The sequence below is a fragment of the Anolis sagrei genome, chromosome 4 (assembly GCF_037176765.1).
Source record: "Anolis sagrei isolate rAnoSag1 chromosome 4, rAnoSag1.mat, whole genome shotgun sequence".
NCBI lineage: Eukaryota > Metazoa > Chordata > Lepidosauria > Squamata > Dactyloidae > Anolis > Anolis sagrei.
In genome coordinates, this window is record NC_090024.1 from 229,080,147 (window position 1) to 229,101,114 (window position 20,968).

Below are 20,968 nucleotides of genomic sequence, written 5' to 3' on the forward strand. Positions count from 1 at the left end.
ACATTTTCATGTGAGAAAGGAAAGGATTGACGTCCTTATAAAGACATCATTGTCTGAGCCAGAAACCCACACCATTGATGCTTAACATTTTTCCAACACACACGTGTACACATATATGTTTACTATAGAATTAGCTTGGCCTTGATGGAGGTACAGGGGAGAACATCACCGGAGACCTCTGGAGGGTCAATCCAAGAATCCTGCTAACAGGAGAAGGAATCATGTAGTCCTACAGATGTTGCTAGACTGTAGCTCTCAGCAGCCATTGCTAGTAAGCCAGTTGTGAAGAATGCTAGGAAGAACAATCTTGCACCTTCTGAAGGACCAGTTTCCATTCCACACTGTAATTGCCAGGTTAGCAGGAAATAGAAGTGCCATATCCCATACTTAACTGTTGTACCTTCAGGCCCTTAGCCATGGTCTTTCTTTAGGTGAAACAACATAGAAAACGTTGCTTACTAGGCAGTATATAATAATAATCCAATGTGTGGTCAAATACAAAAGCCAGCAAAGTGATCCTGTTTGCTGTGTACTAATCTTGTTATATATCAGTAATAATAATTTTATTTCTTACTCAGTTCTCCTTGTGGTTTGAGGCGAGCTACAATGTTGCTATATATATATAGATAGGTATTGTGAATATATAAGAATTTTCAGCTCTAACAAAATGGCAAATTATTGACTAGCAAATGTAAAATCTGAGACATACAGGACAGGTAGGTTGCCCAAGAACTGATGCTCTGAATTGGTCAGAGTCACAAATTGAAAATTGGGAGATATTAGGGAATTTCCTCCCTTTCCTTTTCCTTCCCTTCCCTTCACAAAATGATGGAATTATCCAAGTAGAAAACATTCCAGACAAAGTATATAATTTTGTATGAGATTCCAAGCCAGAAGCCTACATCTTATATTCCAGATTTAAACATAAAATTAGCACAGAATGCTTTAAGTCTGCAGATGATCAAGACACTGGCAGAATGTGATAATCATAAATTTGGAAATATAACTATCACATTTTCAGGAGTGTCAAACTCATTTTAATTGAGGGCCACAAGAGCCTTATGGTTGTCTTCAAAGGGCTCATGAATCCATAAACAGAATTCATGGGAGGCAAATATAATTGTTTACATAGTGGTCAGTGCGCTTTAGTTTTAACCCAATTTGAGTCCCTAGATATTATTGAATGACAACTCCCATCACTTTTAATTATCTGCCATGCACACTGAGAATAATGAGAATTGTAACGCAGCAGCTCTTGTGGTTCTGAGGCTGGGGGAAGGTTGAAGGACATTTTAATATCAGACATTGCATGCAAAAGCCTTGTATCTAAACTCAAAACCCACTATTAGAACAAATGGCAGCCTTCAAATGGTATTGTATCACAACTCCCATCAGCTCTAGTCATGAAGTTTAATGTTGAGGAATACAGGCGTCATCATCAAGCATCTGGAGGGCCGCATAAAATGACATTGAGGGCAGGATTTGGATCACAGTCCTTAAGTTTAACATGTATTCTACAAGGTATTTTAAGGCTGTTACGGGGTTTATGATTAAACACAAACTCTGAATCCTATTCTCACCTGAGTTCTTTAAAAATCATTAGAGCAAATGAAAAAAATAAATGTTTCCAGTAGTTCCATTTTGTTGTGGTGGGAAGCATAGTGGTGGATCTACCCCATATCTATGGCCTTCTCAGTTTGTGTTGGCCACAGAAACTCGGCATATGGTTTTCTCTGGCTTTTCATCTTGTTCGTTGAGGGAACTGAACAGTCTTGGAACCAAAGCCACTTTTATCTCATTCCTGCAGGAATATATAGGTGGTAGTTCACAGGCCACTGGGATAGAGGGAGTGGTCCTTCCTTTTAGCAGGAAGGGCTCTCTATCCTGTCTTCCCTCTTTACCAAAACTAAAGGTTAGGATTGAATTGTTTCATGAATACTGGAAATTTTATCAAAAACAGTGGTAATAACTTACTAAAATTAAAACACAAAATTTTGGTATCAAACATTGACAACATTTTAATTAAATTAACATTGTTGTATGTAAAAAGCACCAGGTATTAATATGTTTCATTGCTTTTACAAACTCAATAAAGACAAAATACAACCCAAGTAGAAAAACAGATAAAAAATTAAATACATCAGTAAACATTTGTAAGCTTAGGATATTCACGTCTCTCCCTCATCCTTACTGGCTTTAGATTTGCATTACTGGCAGATAATTCTTACGTACTGCAGAAAATGACATGCATAAAGAAATTAGGAAATAGTTCAAAATGTACCTGCAACCTACAAGTTCTCCCATAACTTGGTGTCATATCTTGAGGACTGATTTTATTGTTTCATGAAGGAGACTAAAGCATTGTTTGTTAGAAAATCTCGTATTAACAAAGTACATACTACTTAGATTTGGCATTTCATTGTAATTTTCTACATATTTTTCTATGAAGAAATGGGAGGCAAAGGGAGGAACATTGGCTTTTGCCACCCTTTCAGGAATTCAAGATTATTTAGTGGCAAAGTTGCCCTGCCCACCCATTACGTTACTCTTTAGAACAAAACAAAAAACAAAAAAAAAAAAACAAACCCACAAATTACTATTTAAGAAATGTCAGATGATTGAAGTCTTGCTGAGAAATGATATAAATCATAATTATGCAATTAGTATAACAATGCTGCAGCTTGTTTGAAATGGAGGTAGTGAAGCACTTGTTTCAGAGCATTCTTTCATATAAATTCAAGTTCCTTGTAGTGTCAAAAAACAGTATCATGACAGCAAATTACATCGCTTTTCTAAACAGGGGATCTACAAAACCAAAATAACAGACTTTCCAACCAAATGCCCACACTCCCATTATATAACCATACAAATTTCCCAAAATTCAGGATTTGGCTAGGGAAAATTTTTAGCTGCTTAATTTCTCAAAATTAAGCATCACACATTTCATGTTAACACATCATACACATATAACAACAAAATTAGTATAAATTGCATTTCAAGTATTAATGCTGCTCTTCCCAGACATCTTACAACAAGCTGCCTGAACCACTGTGCCCTGAAAAATTCTACTTCATTCAAGGAAGATCCCAGAAGTGAGTGAATCCAAGTATGCCTTAATCTTATGAAAGCAGGAATCAACAACAGACTGTCCTTCCATAGCTTGGTGCATCAAAGGCCTGTCATGGGATGAAAGTTTAAGACCGACTCCTCCCGATACAGGAATTGTCATGAACACTTGGATTATTTTATCTAAAAGGAATGTCCATCAGCATTCAAGTTATGAATATTACTTTCAAGTACAGGTCTGTGTAACTTCTCTCCAAGTTGAATTTAAAAATCTAATTTACAGATTTGCTTTCATTAAACAGATATAAGAGTAGTTGTCTCCAGCTTTTAGGAAATATGCAGTTCTTTGCTTCAGACACTTGGGACAGATCCCTGATATAGGCAGAAATAAATCTTATTTCTCTACAAATGCTGCAGCCGCCATAGAGGACCTCATGTTTCCTCTTGCCGAAGAAGTGAATCCCTCTATTTCAGCTTTCAGTTTGTTGATCACCCATTCCAATGCTTCACGACCCTGTAAGAATACATATTTTGTATTAGGAAGCCAAGAAATAATATCTTTGATCTAGTTGTGAAAGAAAGTTACTTGTTACAACAAATGTAAAGTCTGTAAAGCAATTGTCACATATAATACATTTGATCTAATTTATGATTCACCTTCCTGGCCTGTTAAAGTCATTTAAACAAAGTAGTCCTAAGTAGTCTAAGGACTACCTGGTGCCATATTTTAAGGAATGTTTTGTGTTTTTCTGTCATTGGACATAAGAACATTCCCCTTCCTGAGTAGCCAATTCAAATTTTAGATTAACAAAAATGTAATTTGGTATGTGTGCTTTGACTGTGTTGTACACTGCCTCAAACCATGAGAGTTGCGTAACAAAATTTCTTATTATTAAGAGACGCACTCCTGTTTACTTATTATTTTACTTATCTGCTGCATTTATACTGGGAGTGACACATTGTGTCACCTTTACTTGCCTGAGTAATTAAATATCTCTGAATCATTAGGTGTAGATACGATTTCAGGTAGAAAGCCAGAAAACATATTCTAAATATAGCAGGAATACTAGGACCAGGAAAAGTTCACTCCAAAAAATTATAGTATGACTACTATATCCATAAGACCATTCGTGGTTCCATTTATCCACATCTGACAAAGTCTGTCGGGTGTGCTTTGAATGCTATTTTCCTGCTTTTTGGCAGGGGGTAGGACTGGATGGCCCATGAGATCTCTTCCAACTCAATGATTCTATGTCTTCTCCAGACATTTTCTAATTTCCAGTGAAGCTCTATGGTCTTCTTTAGCAAGAAGACTCTAATTTCAATTGGGATAGTGATTATCCCTCATGTATCCAAGTGAAAACCAGGAACATATTCCCCAACAGATATGGGGGGTGTACTATAATTGTCTTTATAGACATCTCCATAGCTTTGAGATGTCCGTATTTCCATGCTAAAAGGGTTCTTTTTAACCCAGAGGAAAATTTGACGTAATAGAGATTAGCAATTAATATCTGGAGCCCCCAATGTCATTTTTGGTTCTCCAATACTCCTGATTTTTTGAAAACAGTATTTTAAACTGCAAGGCTTGCATACTGCAAAGAACATTGGCCCATTTCTCACCTCTATAAGTAACTTGATTTCTGTGAGTTAGACATTTTGTTGTGCTTCGTAGAAGAAAATAGTTTTTCTTCATGGTAGCACAGCATTTAAAACTGTTAGCTGCAGAAAAAGCTGCTTATCGGAAGGTTAGCAGTTCAAAGCCGTGAGTTGGGGTGAGCTCCCGATTGTCAGTCCTAGCTTCTGCTAAACTAACAGCTAGAAAGCATGCAATGCAAGGAGATCAATAGGTACCACCTCGGCAGGATGGTAAAAGGGTGCCCCAGGCAGACATGCCGGCAAAAAAGATTAGAGATGTCTATGGACAGCAGGCTCCTTGGCATGGAAAATGGAACAAGAGCACCTCCCCGTGGCTGGAGTTGAGAATCACCTCCAGGCACCGGAGTTGAAAAAGAGGGAAGGCCTTTACCTTATCTATGTATTGTATGTCGTTGTTTGTTGAGTAAAAGGCACTGAATGTGCCTTTTACACAACATGATGCCGATCTGGAGCATGTGTACTGTAATCCGCTCTGAGTCCCTTTGGGGAGATAAAATGGAATATAAATAAATTGTATTATTATTATTATTATCATTATCCTCATTATCATTGTAATTATTATTATTATTCTCTGAGGCTGGGACTCCACTTGCACTTGTTTCTTTGTTTTGTTGTTAAGTCTTTTCAGTTTATCTTTTCTAAAATGGGCGCTGAAGCAGAAAACTATGGATTCAAAATAGTTTCAAATCTGCTTGCAGTGAAATCAGTCATGCAGTGGTGTCTTTACATGTCTCCCTATCACAGGGCAGTTACAGAAGTATGCAATATTATCTCTGTACCACAACAGCAGGACCCAAGGTTAGATATGTCTATTTGGCCAAGCTTCTGGATATTGTGATATTTAAGACAGGAACTTTTCAAGTTCATATCTCATACTGGATTGCAAGACCCTCCCAATTATTACAAAGTTCAAACATCAGCCCTTCAGAAACAGATAGCAATACATACGTTTTTAGCATTAGACGATATTGTAGTTTCTATTAAGCCTTCTAGGTAACTGCTGACTTTAACTCCTTTCACACATATTGTTGCTTCTTGAGTCAAAATGGTTCTAAGGGAACAGAAAAACAAAAACAGAGCAGTTCATCAACTCATCTCCAAAACTTGAATAAACAAGTACTTTCATTGTCCACCAGTTCTGCCCTTCTGAAAATAAGTGTGCTATAAGCCATGAATGCAACTAACCCTTTTGGAAATAGGTGGGATAATACCAGACCTCTTTGACCTGTCTCACAAGTTATAGACTTCAGCTCTCAGAGGTTCCAGGCAATATAACCAGTCATCAGAAGTTGTGTGAGTAGAGGTCCCAAACATTGGAAAAACCAATTTTTGAGAGCGAATATGTTTAGGTAACAAATAGAATATCTGGCTAATCAAGTATCCAGGGCCAGATGAACTACACACAAAAGAATTAATAAAAGAACTGGCAGAAGTAATTTCAGAACCATTGGCAATCATATTTGAGAATTCCTGGAGGAGAGGAGAAGTTCCAGCAGACTGGAAGAAGGCAAATGTTGTTCCTATCTTCAAACTGAGAAAAAAAAAGATTTACTGTCCAGTCAGCCTGACATCAATACCAAGAAAGATTCTGGAGATTGTTAAGGACACAGTCTGTAAGCACTTGGAAAAGAATGCCATACTCATAGAAGGCCAACATGGGTTTCTCAAAAACAAGTCATGCCAATGGGAAATTCTAGTCAATTGAATGGTTTAATAAGCTTTGTTCATCTTTTAAGTATCATAAGACACAGGTTTATTGTTTCGCTTATTTCATAAAGACCCACTAATCTGCTCACCAGTCTAGAAAGTTATCTAAAGTAGAACAATGAAGAAACAGCACTTACTTATCTGGCTCTTGAGGGTGTGGTTTATATATCAGTGTCTCATCTACTGACACCAGATTTGTAAATGAAATCTAGAAGAGATTTAAATGTGTTTTAAGTCTTAGAGTAAACACGTGACATTCAGTAAAAAATTAGTAGAAGGATAAACATTAATTTAATCTAAAGTTACTAGGTCTAAGTTACAATATTCTCCTTATAGACTTCATAGCACTACTTCCTAAAGACAACATTACACACACTACACCACAAACTGGAAAGAAATACGCAGTTATTGACTGCCAGACTCATAAAAGCTTATAGCTAAACAGAAGGCAGCACAATTTGGCACAGAATCTAGCATACAAAATACTTCTGAAGGGAAAAATCACATTGTGTCGCTAAAAAGTGTTTCTTCTGCTCAGCTTCAGAAAAGATGCAATGCTGGAAATAAAACAATAGTACCACATAATTTATCTGAATAACAAATATGCCTGTAAAAAAACTATTGTCAGTGACTTTTGCAAGCCCAAAGGCACAAGAGAACAGTCTACTAAAGTTATTTAAGTTAAAAGCAATTTTTGTAACACTTACATTAGTAGACTTGAGCTCCATTATTTTTTCCACTGGATCGACTATGGAGTGTTCCTGTACATATGTTTTTTCTCTACAAGATCCAATAAGCTAGAAGAGAAAGAGCCAGGATTATTTAACTTACTACTATGTTAACCATCAACAGGCCTGCGTTTCAGATAGATATTCAACACTGCTCAGTTTATGTACACTGTTTCACCTTTCATGTTATGGACTTGAAATATTACTTTATGTTAACTGAAGGCATTAATGGCTACAAGATAGCTGCATTTCACCTTCAAGATCATATGACAGATAGAGCAGTTGCGGTCAAGAACTTAGAATAATAGAGTTGGAAGAGACTGCATGGGCCATCTAGTCCAACCCCCTATCATGCAGGAAAAGCACAGTAAAAGTATCCCTGGCAAAGGGCCATCCAGCCTCTATTGAAAAGTTTCCAAGGAAGGAGCTTCCATCACACTCTAAGGCCGAGAGTTCCACTGTTGAATAGCTCGTACAGTCAGGAAGTTCTTCCTAGTGTTCAGGTGGAAACTCCTTTCCTGTAATTTGAACCTATTTTTCTGAGTCCTAGTTTCAAGGGCAGCAGAAAAAAAGTCTACTCCCTCTTTCTTATGATGTTCTTTCACATATTTATATATGGCTATCATGTCTCCTCTCCACCTTCTCTTTTGCAGGCTAAATATACCCAGTTCTTTAAGATATTCCTCATAGGGCTTGGTCGCCAGACCTTTGATCATTTTAGCTACCCTCCTCTGGACACCTTCCAGCTTGTCAGTATCTTTTTTGAACTGTGGTGCCCAGAATTGGACACAATATTCCAGGTGAGGTTTAACCAAAGCAAAATAGAGAGGGACCATGACTTCCCTCGATCTTGACATTATACTCCTTTTGATGCAGCCCAAGATCACACTGTCGGCTCATGTTCAACTTGTTGCCCACAAAGACTCCAAGATCTTTCTCACGTGGACTGCTGTCGAGCCAGGAATCTCCCATTTTGTATCTTTGCATTTCATTTTTTTCTGCCTAATTGCAGGGTTTTACGTTTGTCCTTTTGAAATTCATTTTGTTAGTTTGGGCCCAGCTCTCAAATGTTAAGGTACTTTTGAATTCTGATCCTGTCCGCTGGAGTATTAGCTATCCTTCTGGAAGGCATCTCATGGAATTGAACAGAATGCTAAATTTGACAGTCTTGTTGTCAAAATGCCAGACTACGAAGTGTGAAATATATGTTCTCAACTACAGTACTGCTTCTTTGTACTCTTTCACTTTTCTCTGAATATTGTTTCAAATTAAGAAGTTCTCGCATTCTGTATTTTTCTTATTTTTAACTAATTTTTAAAATCCTGTAATTGGAAAAGAAAACCCACCATTCTATAATACTGATTCATCCTGCAGCTGTTAAAATTTCACAATGGAAATGACCCAGTTATGCCAGCTATTTGCAATCACTTTTTTGGCTGCTAAGCACTGTTTTTGGTCCTAAATAGCCAAAACAGTCAGAGTTTTTGCTTGTATATACCTAAACCCTATAGAATAGTGCTATTGAACAGAAATGCTTAGCTGAATATTTGATTTTCTTTCCATCTTATTTTTCCTATACCAATATTTGTATACTGTAGCCAAGTGAACTTTACATAGAAAATGTTTGCTATGTAAACCTGTAGCTGACATTCACAGGTTTTTTAATGTACAGAAGATCAATCAATCTAAACAGATGGTATCATTATACCGCTCCCTGTATTACAGTATGCTGACATTAATTCGAGATATAAAACATGTGTGGGAAAGAAACTGTTAGGAAGAGTTTCATAGGACCCTTCTACACTGCCAGATAATCCAGGCTATTAAAGCAGAAAATCCACATTATCTGATTTGAACTGGATTATCTTAGTCTACACTGCCATATAATCCAGTGGATTTTATTCCGCTGTGTAGAAGTGGCCTTAGATGCCATTTCTGCCACCATGGGAATAAGGGATTTTGAAAGCAGACTAAACAAATACCAGTATACCAGCTGCTTCCATTATAAAATGGGAAATGGACAGCTCAGTCCAAGAAGTCAGCCCCTTACAATGATAAGAAACATTGAACTATGGCTGATCCCCTCGAAAACAGAATGAATTTACTGCTTCGTGTTATGAACATTGGCAGCAAAATGCAGAGATGAGTAAACTAGGTGCTCAAAAATGCGATTTCAAAGTGAGTCCCAATGTACTGTTGAAGGCTTTCATGGATGGAATCATTGGGTTGTTTTGAGTTTTCTGGGCTGTATTTTCTCCTGACATTTCGCTTTAATCTATGGCAGGCATTCTTAGAGTCCCAATGTTGCTTTCAGAAAAGACCATCTAGCTATATTTTATAAAATGAAGACTATATGCATATTTTAGACCGCTTCTGCCTTAAATTCCAATATGACACTTACCGCTTTTGCAATTGATGGCATCCCCCATACTGTACTGAGTAATCTGCGGCTATGTAACTTTCCACTGGGATCTACATGTCGGTCGAGGACATCGACTCCAACCACATTGGGATTCATGGGGTTGGGATATTTCTGCATGGCAGCTGTTGTAACCATCTCCCAGGGGTGACTGCCAGGGATAAACAAAAACACCAAGCCAGTTTTCAGTACATTGTATTTAGATGGTTATACTTTAAGGACATTTTGAACACTGACTATTGTAAAAACAATAATCTTGTTGGTATTTCACAGCTTAAGACCAGGGAGATCACAAAAAAGACCCCTTAGTGTTCCAGCAGTTCCAAAAATACATAATCAACTCAATCTGCTCCAGCAATGCAGTAAAGGGGAATCACCCATCACATAAAGAAAATTCTGCATAAATAGAAAATTCTCCAGTGAATGAGCAATGAATCTTGAACATTGTGCAAGTTTGCTTCTGGCCTGTAGATGTTAAAAGATCTCGACAGTGGGGGAACTGAGTGTTACAAAGTGTTTCAAACGGATGGCCCCAATTCCAAAGCAGAACAATGGCAACATGTAACAGTTACACAAAAATCAAACGGTTTAATGACTTATCATGTTATCATGTTGTACTAACCATCTCGACCCAGAATCATATCTTTTAAAAAAATCACTCTGCAAATGGAGAATACCTCATTAGGTCTTATCTTGAGACTGTGGCTGTTTGTGCACTGGAAGAGGCATCAGGCTGCCATTATCTGAAAATCTATGCCCACCCTTTCAAGTGGGAAGAAGAGCTCATTTATGGGTGGCTCCTGCTTGCAGAGATAAGAGCGATTTCAAATCAAGTCCATCTTTTTGAAACATGCTGTGCACAAGGATAAGACAAAGCTCTGTATCAATTTCAATTTGAAAGAGTGTATGCTTTGATAAGCTGATATCATTTGGGATGAGGCGGGAGGTGAACAGAACTCAAGCTGTAATCACAACTAAAATGTGATCAAACCTAGTGACTGCAGCAGGCTGCCGAATCCACGTTCCCCAAACAACAGAGGCTGATATGCCTCATGATAAGACACGTGCAGCCTTGATAGAATGAGAGACTCAAGGGGCTGAGACAACATGCCACAACACTGTTTAATCAGTGGAGCAACGGAACCACAATTAGGAGAATTTGCACACGATAATAAACCCAGATGGATGGACTATAGCCATACAGTTGCCAGCACACTAAGGGCAACTTAAAACTTGCGTGATTATTGCTCAACTTCATTCAGGCCCACTGGGAAAGAGGGCACTGACTCTAAATGGATGGAGGATGTCTGCCAAAATTAGCCTAAGATGAAAGACCTGTTTTTCGTGTTTTCTGTCCTATTTTAGAACCCCCCACGTGTATTTTGCAACCTAATCGTACATACGTACATCTTCCCAGCTATTCTCTCTTTTTGGAAGGAAGGTGGGGAAAAGGAGTTGTTATCCTAAATCCACTTTTGATAATCTTTCACATTAATTCTCCTCCGCTCCCACTGTTACTATAGAGAAGAGACCACTGGGATGTCATATGTGCTAAGTATGAACACTTTACATAAAGGTCAGAAGACCCAAATCCAGGCAGCAAAAGAAGTAGGAAATTTCCCAGGGGTTGAATAATAAAGAGCAGCCTCATAATGGAAATAATTCAGTCATGTGAACTATTTGTAACCCCCTTTATTCAGCTGACAGAAAGATTTGGTTCTGGATAACCAAAACCCAATCATTTCCTTGGAATTTGCAAGTCCCAGGTTAGATCTACATTGCTAAAAAATACAGGCTGGATCTACACTGCAACTGTATTATATGGTCAATGTGGACCCCATACAATGCTGTTCAATGCAGTATGGGTCTACACCAGGCATGGGTAAACTTCAGCCCTCCAGGTGTTTTGGACTTCAGTGCCTACAATTCCTGGCTGGGAATTCTTAGGGTAAGCTGGCTGGGATTTCTGGGAGTTGAAGCCCAAAATACCTGGAGGGCCAAAGTTTACCTATGCTTGGTCTACACTGACATATAATGCAGTTCCAAGCTGCATTATATGGCAGAACAGATCCAGCCTGATTCTCTCTGCCTCACAGGAAGGAAATGGCACCTCTGTTCTGAACAAAATTTGTCAAGAAACCCATGAGATCCACACTGTCATATAATGCAGTTTGAAACTATGGCTAGATCTACACTGCAGTTTGAACAGCATTATGTGATCAGTATAGACCAGGCATGGGCAAACTTCGCCTCTCCAAGTGTATTGAACTTCAATTCCCATAATTCCTAACTGCCTGCCGGTTGTTAGGAACTGAAATCCAAAACAGCTGGAGGACCAAATTTTGCCCATGCCTGGTATAATAATAATAATAATAACAATAATTGATAATAATAATAATTAACCGCTCCGAGTTGCCCCTGGGCTGAGAGGGGTGGTATATAAGTGCAGTAAATAAATAAATATTTATTTATTTATTTATTTATTTATTTCTTGTATTTATTGACCGCCACTCTCAGCCCTAGGGCGACTCGTGGCGCTGAACAACAACATAGAAAGACAGTGTACAGTAAATCACGACAATACAAACCAAACTACTACAACATAACATATACTTATGCTAAAAATCCGCTTCGTCAAGTCCTGGGGTCATAGCCAATTTCATAGTCCTAGTCCATTCCAGTGTCGTTCCAAAGATACACTCAGCTGAAGGCCTGCTCGAAGAGCCATGTTTTCAGGCCCCTACGAAAGGCCATCAAGGACAAGTAATAGACTAATAAAATGCAATATATGGCAGTGTAGGTCCAGCCTAAATTATATGTTCAGTGTTGCTGAACATAAGCAACCTTCAGCCCCCCAGGTGTTTTGGACTTCAACTCTCACAATTCCCAACAGTCTAAAGAATTAAGTTTGCCCATGCCTAGTGTAGATCGTTTCCACCTGATGCCAAATCTATCACGGGCTGGAGCTACTCTGCTGTATAATGCAGTTTTAAACTCTACCGGTTGTTAGGAATTGCTGGAGTTGAAGTCCAAAAACTCCTGGAGGTCTGGTTTGGCCATGAATGATATAATAATAATAATAATCCCAGTGGTGATCGGCACACTGGGTGCAGTGCCTAAAGATCTTGGTCTGCACTTAAATACAATCGGCGCTGACAAGATTACCATCTGCCAGCTGCAAATATTGGGATCTGCACGCATTATTTGCCGATACATCACACTGTCCTAGACATTTAGGAAGTGTCCGACATGTGATCCAATACAACAGCCAGCAGAGTGTCTGCTGTGGACTCATCTTGTGGTGTTTCAAATAATAATAATAATAATAATAGACCAATAAAATGCATTTCAAACTATATTATATGGCAGTGTAGATCCAGCCTAAATTATATGATCAGTGTAGATCCATCATGGACAAACTTCAGCCCTCCAGGTGTTTTGGACTTCAACTCTCACAATTCCTAACAGCCTACTCATGAAGAATTTTAGAAATTTTAGCCAAAGAAACAACCAAAAAACTGGGTTGATTTATCTGTGGGTCATTGTGAGTACTGTACCTAATGCTTATTGAATAAAGAAACACCCCCTTCTACGAGTACAGCCGAAAAAGACAGAAGCTTAGTTCATCCCTGGAGAACGTGAAAGAAGCACCCACCTCCTCTAAAACTCTCCATGGTGGTGTCACCTCTGGCTTTTTGGAATGGCTGAAAATGGCAGAGACAGCAGCCTGGGACAGCTGGCCACCCAAGGCAGCATTGGTGCTTTTGGCTGTTAGGAATTGTGGGAGTTGAAGTCCAAAACACCTGGAGGGCTGAAGTTTGCCCATACCTGGTGTAGATCCTCATAATACAGTTTTAAATACACAGAAGTGCATTATGCAGCATAAGTGATATGGTAAATCCACATAATGCACTATATGGGTTTAAAACCGAATTACATGGCAGTGTAGATCCATCCCGTGATTGGGTTGGCATCAGTTGGAAATGACTTGCAGGTGCAGAACAATGACACCTGAACTATGTAGCCTCGAATACTAAAAGTGTCCATTATTGTCAATTCCAAAATTGTCCATGCGGGTGGCTGAAATAGTGTTGTTTTTAAATATTTCAGTATTTTTTTTAAAAAAGTTGAGTAAAATTACACAGGCTAAGTGTATTTGGTGCATATGAAACTCATAGTGTCACCTCTAAGATTATATCTATCATTATATCTGCCTAAGCATTCCAAAATCCATGCCTGGGCCAACTTGGGCCCTCCAGCCGGTAGGCTGTTAGGAATTGTGGGAGTTGGAGTCCAAAACACCTGGAGGGCCCAAGTTGGCCCAAGCTTGCTCTACACTGTAGAATGAATGCATCATCATTATCATCATCACTATCACTCACTCGAAGGTATGTTCTGAGGTCCAGATCTTCATCATGGGATGTGGAATGGAAGCCTTGAATATGCTTCTTCTTCTTCTTCCCGACTCCTCACCAGGTCTGCACCCGTTCCCACACCGGCTCCGTCTGAGGGGGAACGGAAAAAACGGTCCATGAAAAGGATGGGGAGAGGAAAGTGGGCGGGGTCTTGATCAAGGAGGCCCCGCCCCCGGTCCTCCCGACACCTCTGATAGGACGGCGCTCGACTAGCGGGCGGGTGACGTAAAAAAAAACAACCAAACCACCGCCTCCAACTGCTGCCGCACGCGACTGGCGCGTGCGGCGAGCGAGCCGAGCGTGCGCAAGAGCGCGCGCAGGGTTTCTCCCCCCCTCCCTCCTCCCTTCCCCCACACACACCGCTTCTAAGTTCTGAGGAACCGTTAGGAGTGCGAAGCAAAATAGGCAGGCAGGCAGGCAGGTAGGCAGGCGCGCGCGCGCAGGCGCAGGCGCAGTCCGCTTCTCTCCAGGCGCGCGTGCCCGGGAGCGTGACTGCGGTTCCTTCAGAGCTGCAGTCAGGCGGGTGAAGCACGAGGGAAGGGAGGGGTGCCCTTGCCACGTCTTCCTCCTTTGGGCATGGAGGCCTCCCAATTTGGCATTTCAAGGATCTTTGGATAGATAGGTAGATAGACAAGGTAGATAGATAAGGTAGATAGATAGATAGAGTAGATAAGTTAGATAGATAGATAAGGTAGATAGATAAGGTAGGTAGGTAGATAGAGTAGATAGATAAGTTAGATAGATAGAGTAGATAGATAAGTTAGATAGATAGATAGATAGATAAGTTAGATAGATAAGGTAGATAGATAGATAAGGTAGATAAATAGATAAGGTAGATAGATAGATAAGGTAGATAAGATTAGATAAATTAGATTGCTAGATTAGAATGCTAGATTAGATTGCTAGATTAGATAGATAGATAGATTAGATTGCTAGATTAGATAGATAGATTAGATTGATAGATAGATTTATTTATTTATTTACTTTATTTGTATACCGCTCTTCTCAGCCCTTAGGCGACTCAGAGCGGTTTACAACAGTTTAGATATACAGAATACAAAATCATTATGCATTTAAAAACAATTACTAGTATTATATTGCATTACATTACAATATTATAAATATTATATGTATATACAATATATTATATTATAACATATTATTAGAATAGCACAGGAGACACGGTGGAACTGTCCCCTGGCCCCTCTTTCTTCGCTCTGGCCCAGAGCGGCAGTTGGTGCTGTGGGGAGGGGTCCCCAACGGATGGCAAATGCAGGAGACAAGATGGTGCTGTCCCCTGGCCCCTCTTTCCTGGAGATTGATTGATTAGAAATTGGGGATTTTTTAACATGATCGTAGGTGGGTAGGTAGGTAGATAGATATATGGATAGATATATGGATAGATAAGGTAGATAGATCGAGTAGATCAGTGGTTCTCAACCTTCCTAATGCCACGACCCCTTAATACAGTTCATCATGTTATGGTGACCCCCAACCATAACCCTAAAATTATGAATCGCCGTGTAAATAATGATGTGCAGGATATATTTTCATTCGCTGGAGCAAATTTGGCACAAATACCTGGTATGCCCAAATTTGAATACTGGTGGGGTTGGCAGCGGGATTGATTTTGTCATTTGGGAGTTGTAGTTGCTGGGATTTACAGTTCACCTGCAAACAAAGAGCATTCTGAACCCCACCAGCAATGGAATTGAACCAAACTTGGCACACAGAACTCCCATGATCAACAGAAAATACTGGAAGGGTTTGGTCAGCATTGACCTTGAGTTTGGGGGTTGAAGTTTGCCTACATCCAGAGAGCACTGTGGGCTCAAACAATGATGGATCTGGACCAAACTTGGCACAGAAACTCAATATGCCCAAATGTGAACACTGATGGAGTTTGGAGAAAATAGACTTTGACATTTGGAAGTTGTACTTGCTAGGATTTATAGTTCACCTACAATCAAGGAGCGTTCTGAACCCCACCAATGATAGAATTGGGTCAACCCCCATGACCAACAGAAAGTACTGTTTTCTGATGGTCTTTGGCGACCCCTCTGACACACCTTCACGACCCCCCAGGGATCCCGACCCCCAGGTTGAGAAACACTGGAGTAGATAGATAAAATGATAGATAGATAGATAGATAGATAGGCTAGGTAGATAGGCTAGGTAGATTGATGGATCAATTAGCTAGATGAAATAGATTAGATAGATAAATTAGATAATAAATAAAATTTATTTATCGTGTCAGGGGCAACCATACCATTGTATTACATTTCTAACAGAACAAAACAAACAAACATAAAAAACCTACAAAGTTTGCAAGATAAAATAGATTAGATAAATAGATTTGTATTTCTAGGTGTATGTATTTCTAGGTGCAAAGATTACTGCAGATGCAGACTGTGGCCAGGAAATCAGAAGACGCTTACTTCTTGGGAGGAGAGCAATGTCCAATCTCGATAAAATAGTAAAGAGTAGAGACATCACACTGGCAACGAAGATCCGCCTAGTCAAAGCCATGGTATTCCCTGTAGTCACCTACGGATGTGAGAGCTGGACCTTAGGGAAGGCTGAGCGAAGGAAGATCGATGCTTTTGAGCTGTGGTGTTGGAGGAAAGTTCTGAGAGTGCCTTGGACTGCGGGAAGATCCAACCAGTCCATCCTCCAGGAAATAAAGCCCGACTGCTCACTGGAGGAAAGGATACTAGAGACAAAGTTGAAGTACTTTGGTCACATCACGAGGAGACAGCAAAGCCTAGAGAAGACAATTATGCTGGGGAAGGTGGAAGGTAAAAGGAAGAGGGGCCGACCAAGGGCAAGATGGATGGATGGCATCCTTGAAGTGACTGGACTGACCTTGAAGGAGCTGGAGGTGGTGACGGCCGACAGGGAGCTCTGGCGTGGGCTGGTCCATGAGGTCACGAAGAGTCGGAGACGACTGAACGAATGAACAACAACAAATAGATTAGATAGATAAAATAAATTAGATAGATAAAATAGATTAGATGGATGGACTTGATAGATAAAATAGATAAAATAGATTAGATGGATGGACTTGATAGATAAAATAGAATAGATGGATGGACTTGATAGATAAAATAGATAGATAAAATATATATTTATTTATTTGTCGTGTCAGGAGCAAGCCAAAAAGTTGTATTGCATTTTTAACAAATAAACAAAGCACAAAGTTTGCAAGCTTGGTAGTTGATTAAATGTCCTTTGACCAGTAGCTGGCCACTTGGAGTGCCTCTGGTGTTGCTGCAAGAAGGTCCTCCATTGTGCATGTGGTAGGGCTCAGGTTGCATTGCAGCAGGTGGTCTGTGGTTGCTTCACACTCGCATGGTGTGGATTCCACTTTGTAGTCCCATTTCTTGAGGTTGGCTCTGCATCTCGTGGTGCCAGAGCGCAGTCTGTTCAGCACCTTCCAAGTCGGCCAGTCCTCTGTGTGCCCAGGGGGAGTCTCTCATTTGGTATCAGCCATTGGTTGAGGTTCTGGGTTTGGGCCTGCCACTTTTGGACTCTTGCTTGCTGAGGTGTTCCAGCGAGTGTCTCTGTAGATCTTAGGAAACTATTTCTTGATTTAAGTCGTTGACGTGCTGGCTGATACCCAAACAGGATGAGCTGGAGATGTCACTGCCTTGGTAGATAGGTAGAGATAGAGAAGAGATAGAGTAGATAGAGAAAATGATTGATTGATTGATTGATTGATTGATTGGATAGGTAGATAGATCGATTAGCTAGATGAAATTAGCTAGATGAAATAGATTAGATAGATTAGCTAATAAATAAAATATATTAGATGAATAGATTAGATAAAATAGATGGATTAGATAGATTGATTAAATAGATAAAATAGATACATTAGATAAATAGATAAAATGGATTAGATAGATTTGATAGATTAGATAAAATAGATACATTAGATTAGATTCCTTCCTTCCTCTCATCACTTAGTACTAGCCAATCCGTTTCACTCACTTTCCCAGTCACTTTACAGGGGGCTGCTTCACCTAGCAACAATCTTATCTGCTTTATTCCTTCCCCTCTGCTCTGGGGTGTTTTTTTTTTAAGTCCAAACCCCTCCATAATTTTAAATTGGATCATGAAGGGTATATGTACCAAGTCTGGTTCATATCCACTATGCCACGTAGGAGCCTTTGTGGTAGACACCAACCAACATACATGCTTTGATTTAGTAGATTAAAGTAGCAATTATAGTCTCTTTAATCATTTTTATATTTAAATGTGAGGTAGCACTTAAAGTGACAGTTCTCAGTTCAAAATCTAGGATAGATACCTGGGGGTATCTATACTGTAGAAATAATCCAGTTTGGCACCACTTTAACTGCCATGCCTCAGTTTTATGGAATCTTTGGATTTGTCTTTAGATTTATCTGCAAGATGGTGCTTCACCAAACTACAAATCTGGGGGGAACCGTAGTCCTACTATTAGCAAGTCGGAACGTGTCCAGAGAAATGCGTCCGAAATGATCAAAGATTTGGGAACCAAGCCCTATGAGAAACAGCTTCAGGAGCTGTGTATGGTTAACTTGGAGAAGATAAGGTTAAGAGAGAACATGATAGTCGTGTTTAAACATTTGGAATGATGTTACATTGAAAAGGAGGCAAGCTTGTTATCTGCTTCTCTAGAGATTGGATTCAGATCAATGGATTCAGATCAATGGATTCAGATCAATGGATTCAGATCAATGGATTCAAACTGCAAGAAAAAAAGATCCCACCTAAGTGTTAAGAAGAACAACCTGACAGAGCTGTTTGTCAGTGGAATATGGAGTCTTCTTCTCTGGAGGTTTTTAAGCAGAGACTGGATGACCATCTGTTAGGAGTTCTTGGATTGTATAGTTCTGCATAGCAGAGGGTTGAACTGGATGGCCCTTGTGGACTCTTCCATGAGTCTACCTTGGGCTTAGTAATGGAAGGAAACATATTAGAAATGAATAAACTGACATAAAAGATTGATACATTGTTCAAGTTGGATGCTAAACAAACTGATCAACTGTGGAAGGCTTCTTGCTCTGTGCCTATAGATATTTTTTGACTTTTAGCAATCCTAAGGAAATCTATTGTGAGGGTTTCTTCACAGAATTTGTGGAGAGAGGGCTTGCGCTTGTCTTCCTCTAAGGCTGAGATAATGTGACTTGTTCAGGATCACCTAATGGGTTTCTTTAGTTGAGTGAGCATTTGAATCAGTCTTCTCATGTCCTAGTCTAAACCAGAAACCAGTAGACATGTTCGAAGGTTGGCGGAGATGCATTGATTCTCTAGGGAACCTCTGAGGGTAGCACCTGTTCCTGAAAGAAAGGCCAAAAAGATTTTGTCCTCCAAAATCCTCTGACGTAGTTTGGGGGCATCTTTACCCTCTTTTTGGTTCCAAAAAAGCCTCTTTTAGGTGTCAATTGTCCTGGAGGTCCACAAATGTGACGGGAATGATCCTGCCCTTTAGGGGACATTTTGATTGTGTGTTCCTGCATGGCAATGTTGGACTGGATGCCCCTTGCAGTTGCTTCCAACTTTTTACTTCTTTGATTCCACAATTTTATTTTGAAGTATTTGGTAGAATTTTTAAAACCAATGAGATGAGGTGCCTCCCTACACCTGCTAAAGTGTATTTGGAGGCATTTTGGAACAGATTTTTTTTTTATTCCTGGGGGTCACAAACACAGTGGAGCACATGCTTCTCTGATTAGCATTTAGCTTATGGAGAGCTCTAGGGTTAGGGAAACCAGAAAGCTGCCTCTTATTTTAGTTGTGTGTGTGTTTCCTGTATGCCAAAGTATGTATGTGTGTTAGTTTGTTCCACAAAGGCTCCTACTTGGCTTAATGTGGACCAAACAGAGACAGCCTTGGTCGCTTTGGTGGAAGACCTATGCAGAGAGCTGGACAGGGGAAATGTGTCCCTATTGGTTCTCCTGAACCTCTCAGAGGCGTTCAATACCATCGATCATGGCTACCTCGCTGGGATGGGACTTGGAGACACTGTTTTAGTGTGGATCTTTCACTTCCTAGAGAGGCGTACTCAGAAGGTGGTGCTGAGGGACTCCTTTTTGAACCCCTGGCCATTGTCCTGTGGGCTTCTGTTTTGTCCCCCATGCTGTTTGACATGAAATTGCTTGGAGAGGCCATCCAGAGTTTTGGAGTGTGGCGCCAGCCATCCAACTCTACTGCTTTTCCCACCTGAAGCCAAGGAAGCTGCTCTGACCCTCAACCAGTGTCATGTCCTATTATATTGGGTCAATTGTTCATCAGATTACAGCCTCATGTATGATTTTATTTATTTAAGAAGATGTAAATCCATTCACCCACAAGTGCAGTCCATGTGGCTTATGAAATAGAAGCATAACTATGTATGTGTGTGTATTCTTAGTGTAATAGCATGGAAAACAATTTACCTATTGTAGCAAAACATCTAAGCTTCTTCCAGTAGTTTACTTTATTTAAATATCTAGATTTCGCATATTGAAATATGTTCCAATAGTTCTAGTGGTTAATTACTGTCATAAAGAGATATTTAAAGTAACTCTTATTTGTCAGATGTGTTGGAATCACCAACTTGCAAAGACAAAAGCACAATAAAGTACAAGAAAAAAGCTAAAATCCAGAGCAACAGTAACTATATAAATATAAATATTTTCCAGCAGTTGGCTTTGTAGTTAAAACAATTCCAAAGAAACCCTTTTTATTGTGTATGAAAATCCAGTTATATGGGGTGACATCTTCAGCAACTCCAGACATTTCTTCTTTTGCTAGATTGAATATATAACCCCTGAAGAAGACCAGTCAGTAATGTAAAGCCCAAAATGCATTGGGTTTTTCATAAAACAGGATAATCAAAAGACATTGTAAAATAATACAGCACAGGGCTGTATTACAAACACAAAAAGTCCATGACTTCTTTTGCCCTTGGATCTTTATTGTGTGCTAACCACTAGAGGGTAGAGTGG

General features: G+C 39.7%; 1 protein-coding gene across 1 annotated transcript; it reads right to left on the reverse strand.

Moving 5' to 3' along the window:
- Nucleotides 1–1,992: 1,992 nt before the first annotated feature.
- On the reverse strand, nucleotides 1,993–14,008 carry PRELID3B (PRELI domain containing 3B). The gene is made up of 6 exons (XM_060772023.2): nucleotides 13,962–14,008; nucleotides 9,562–9,730; nucleotides 7,140–7,229; nucleotides 6,570–6,640; nucleotides 5,674–5,776; nucleotides 1,993–3,580 (listed from the first exon to the last, which is right to left on the reverse strand). The coding sequence occupies exons 1-6, from the start codon at nucleotides 13,994–13,996 to the stop codon at nucleotides 3,461–3,463; spliced, it is 588 nt and encodes a 195-aa protein (XP_060628006.1). The 5' UTR covers nucleotides 13,997–14,008; the 3' UTR covers nucleotides 1,993–3,460.
- Nucleotides 14,009–20,968: the final 6,960 nt, after the last annotated feature.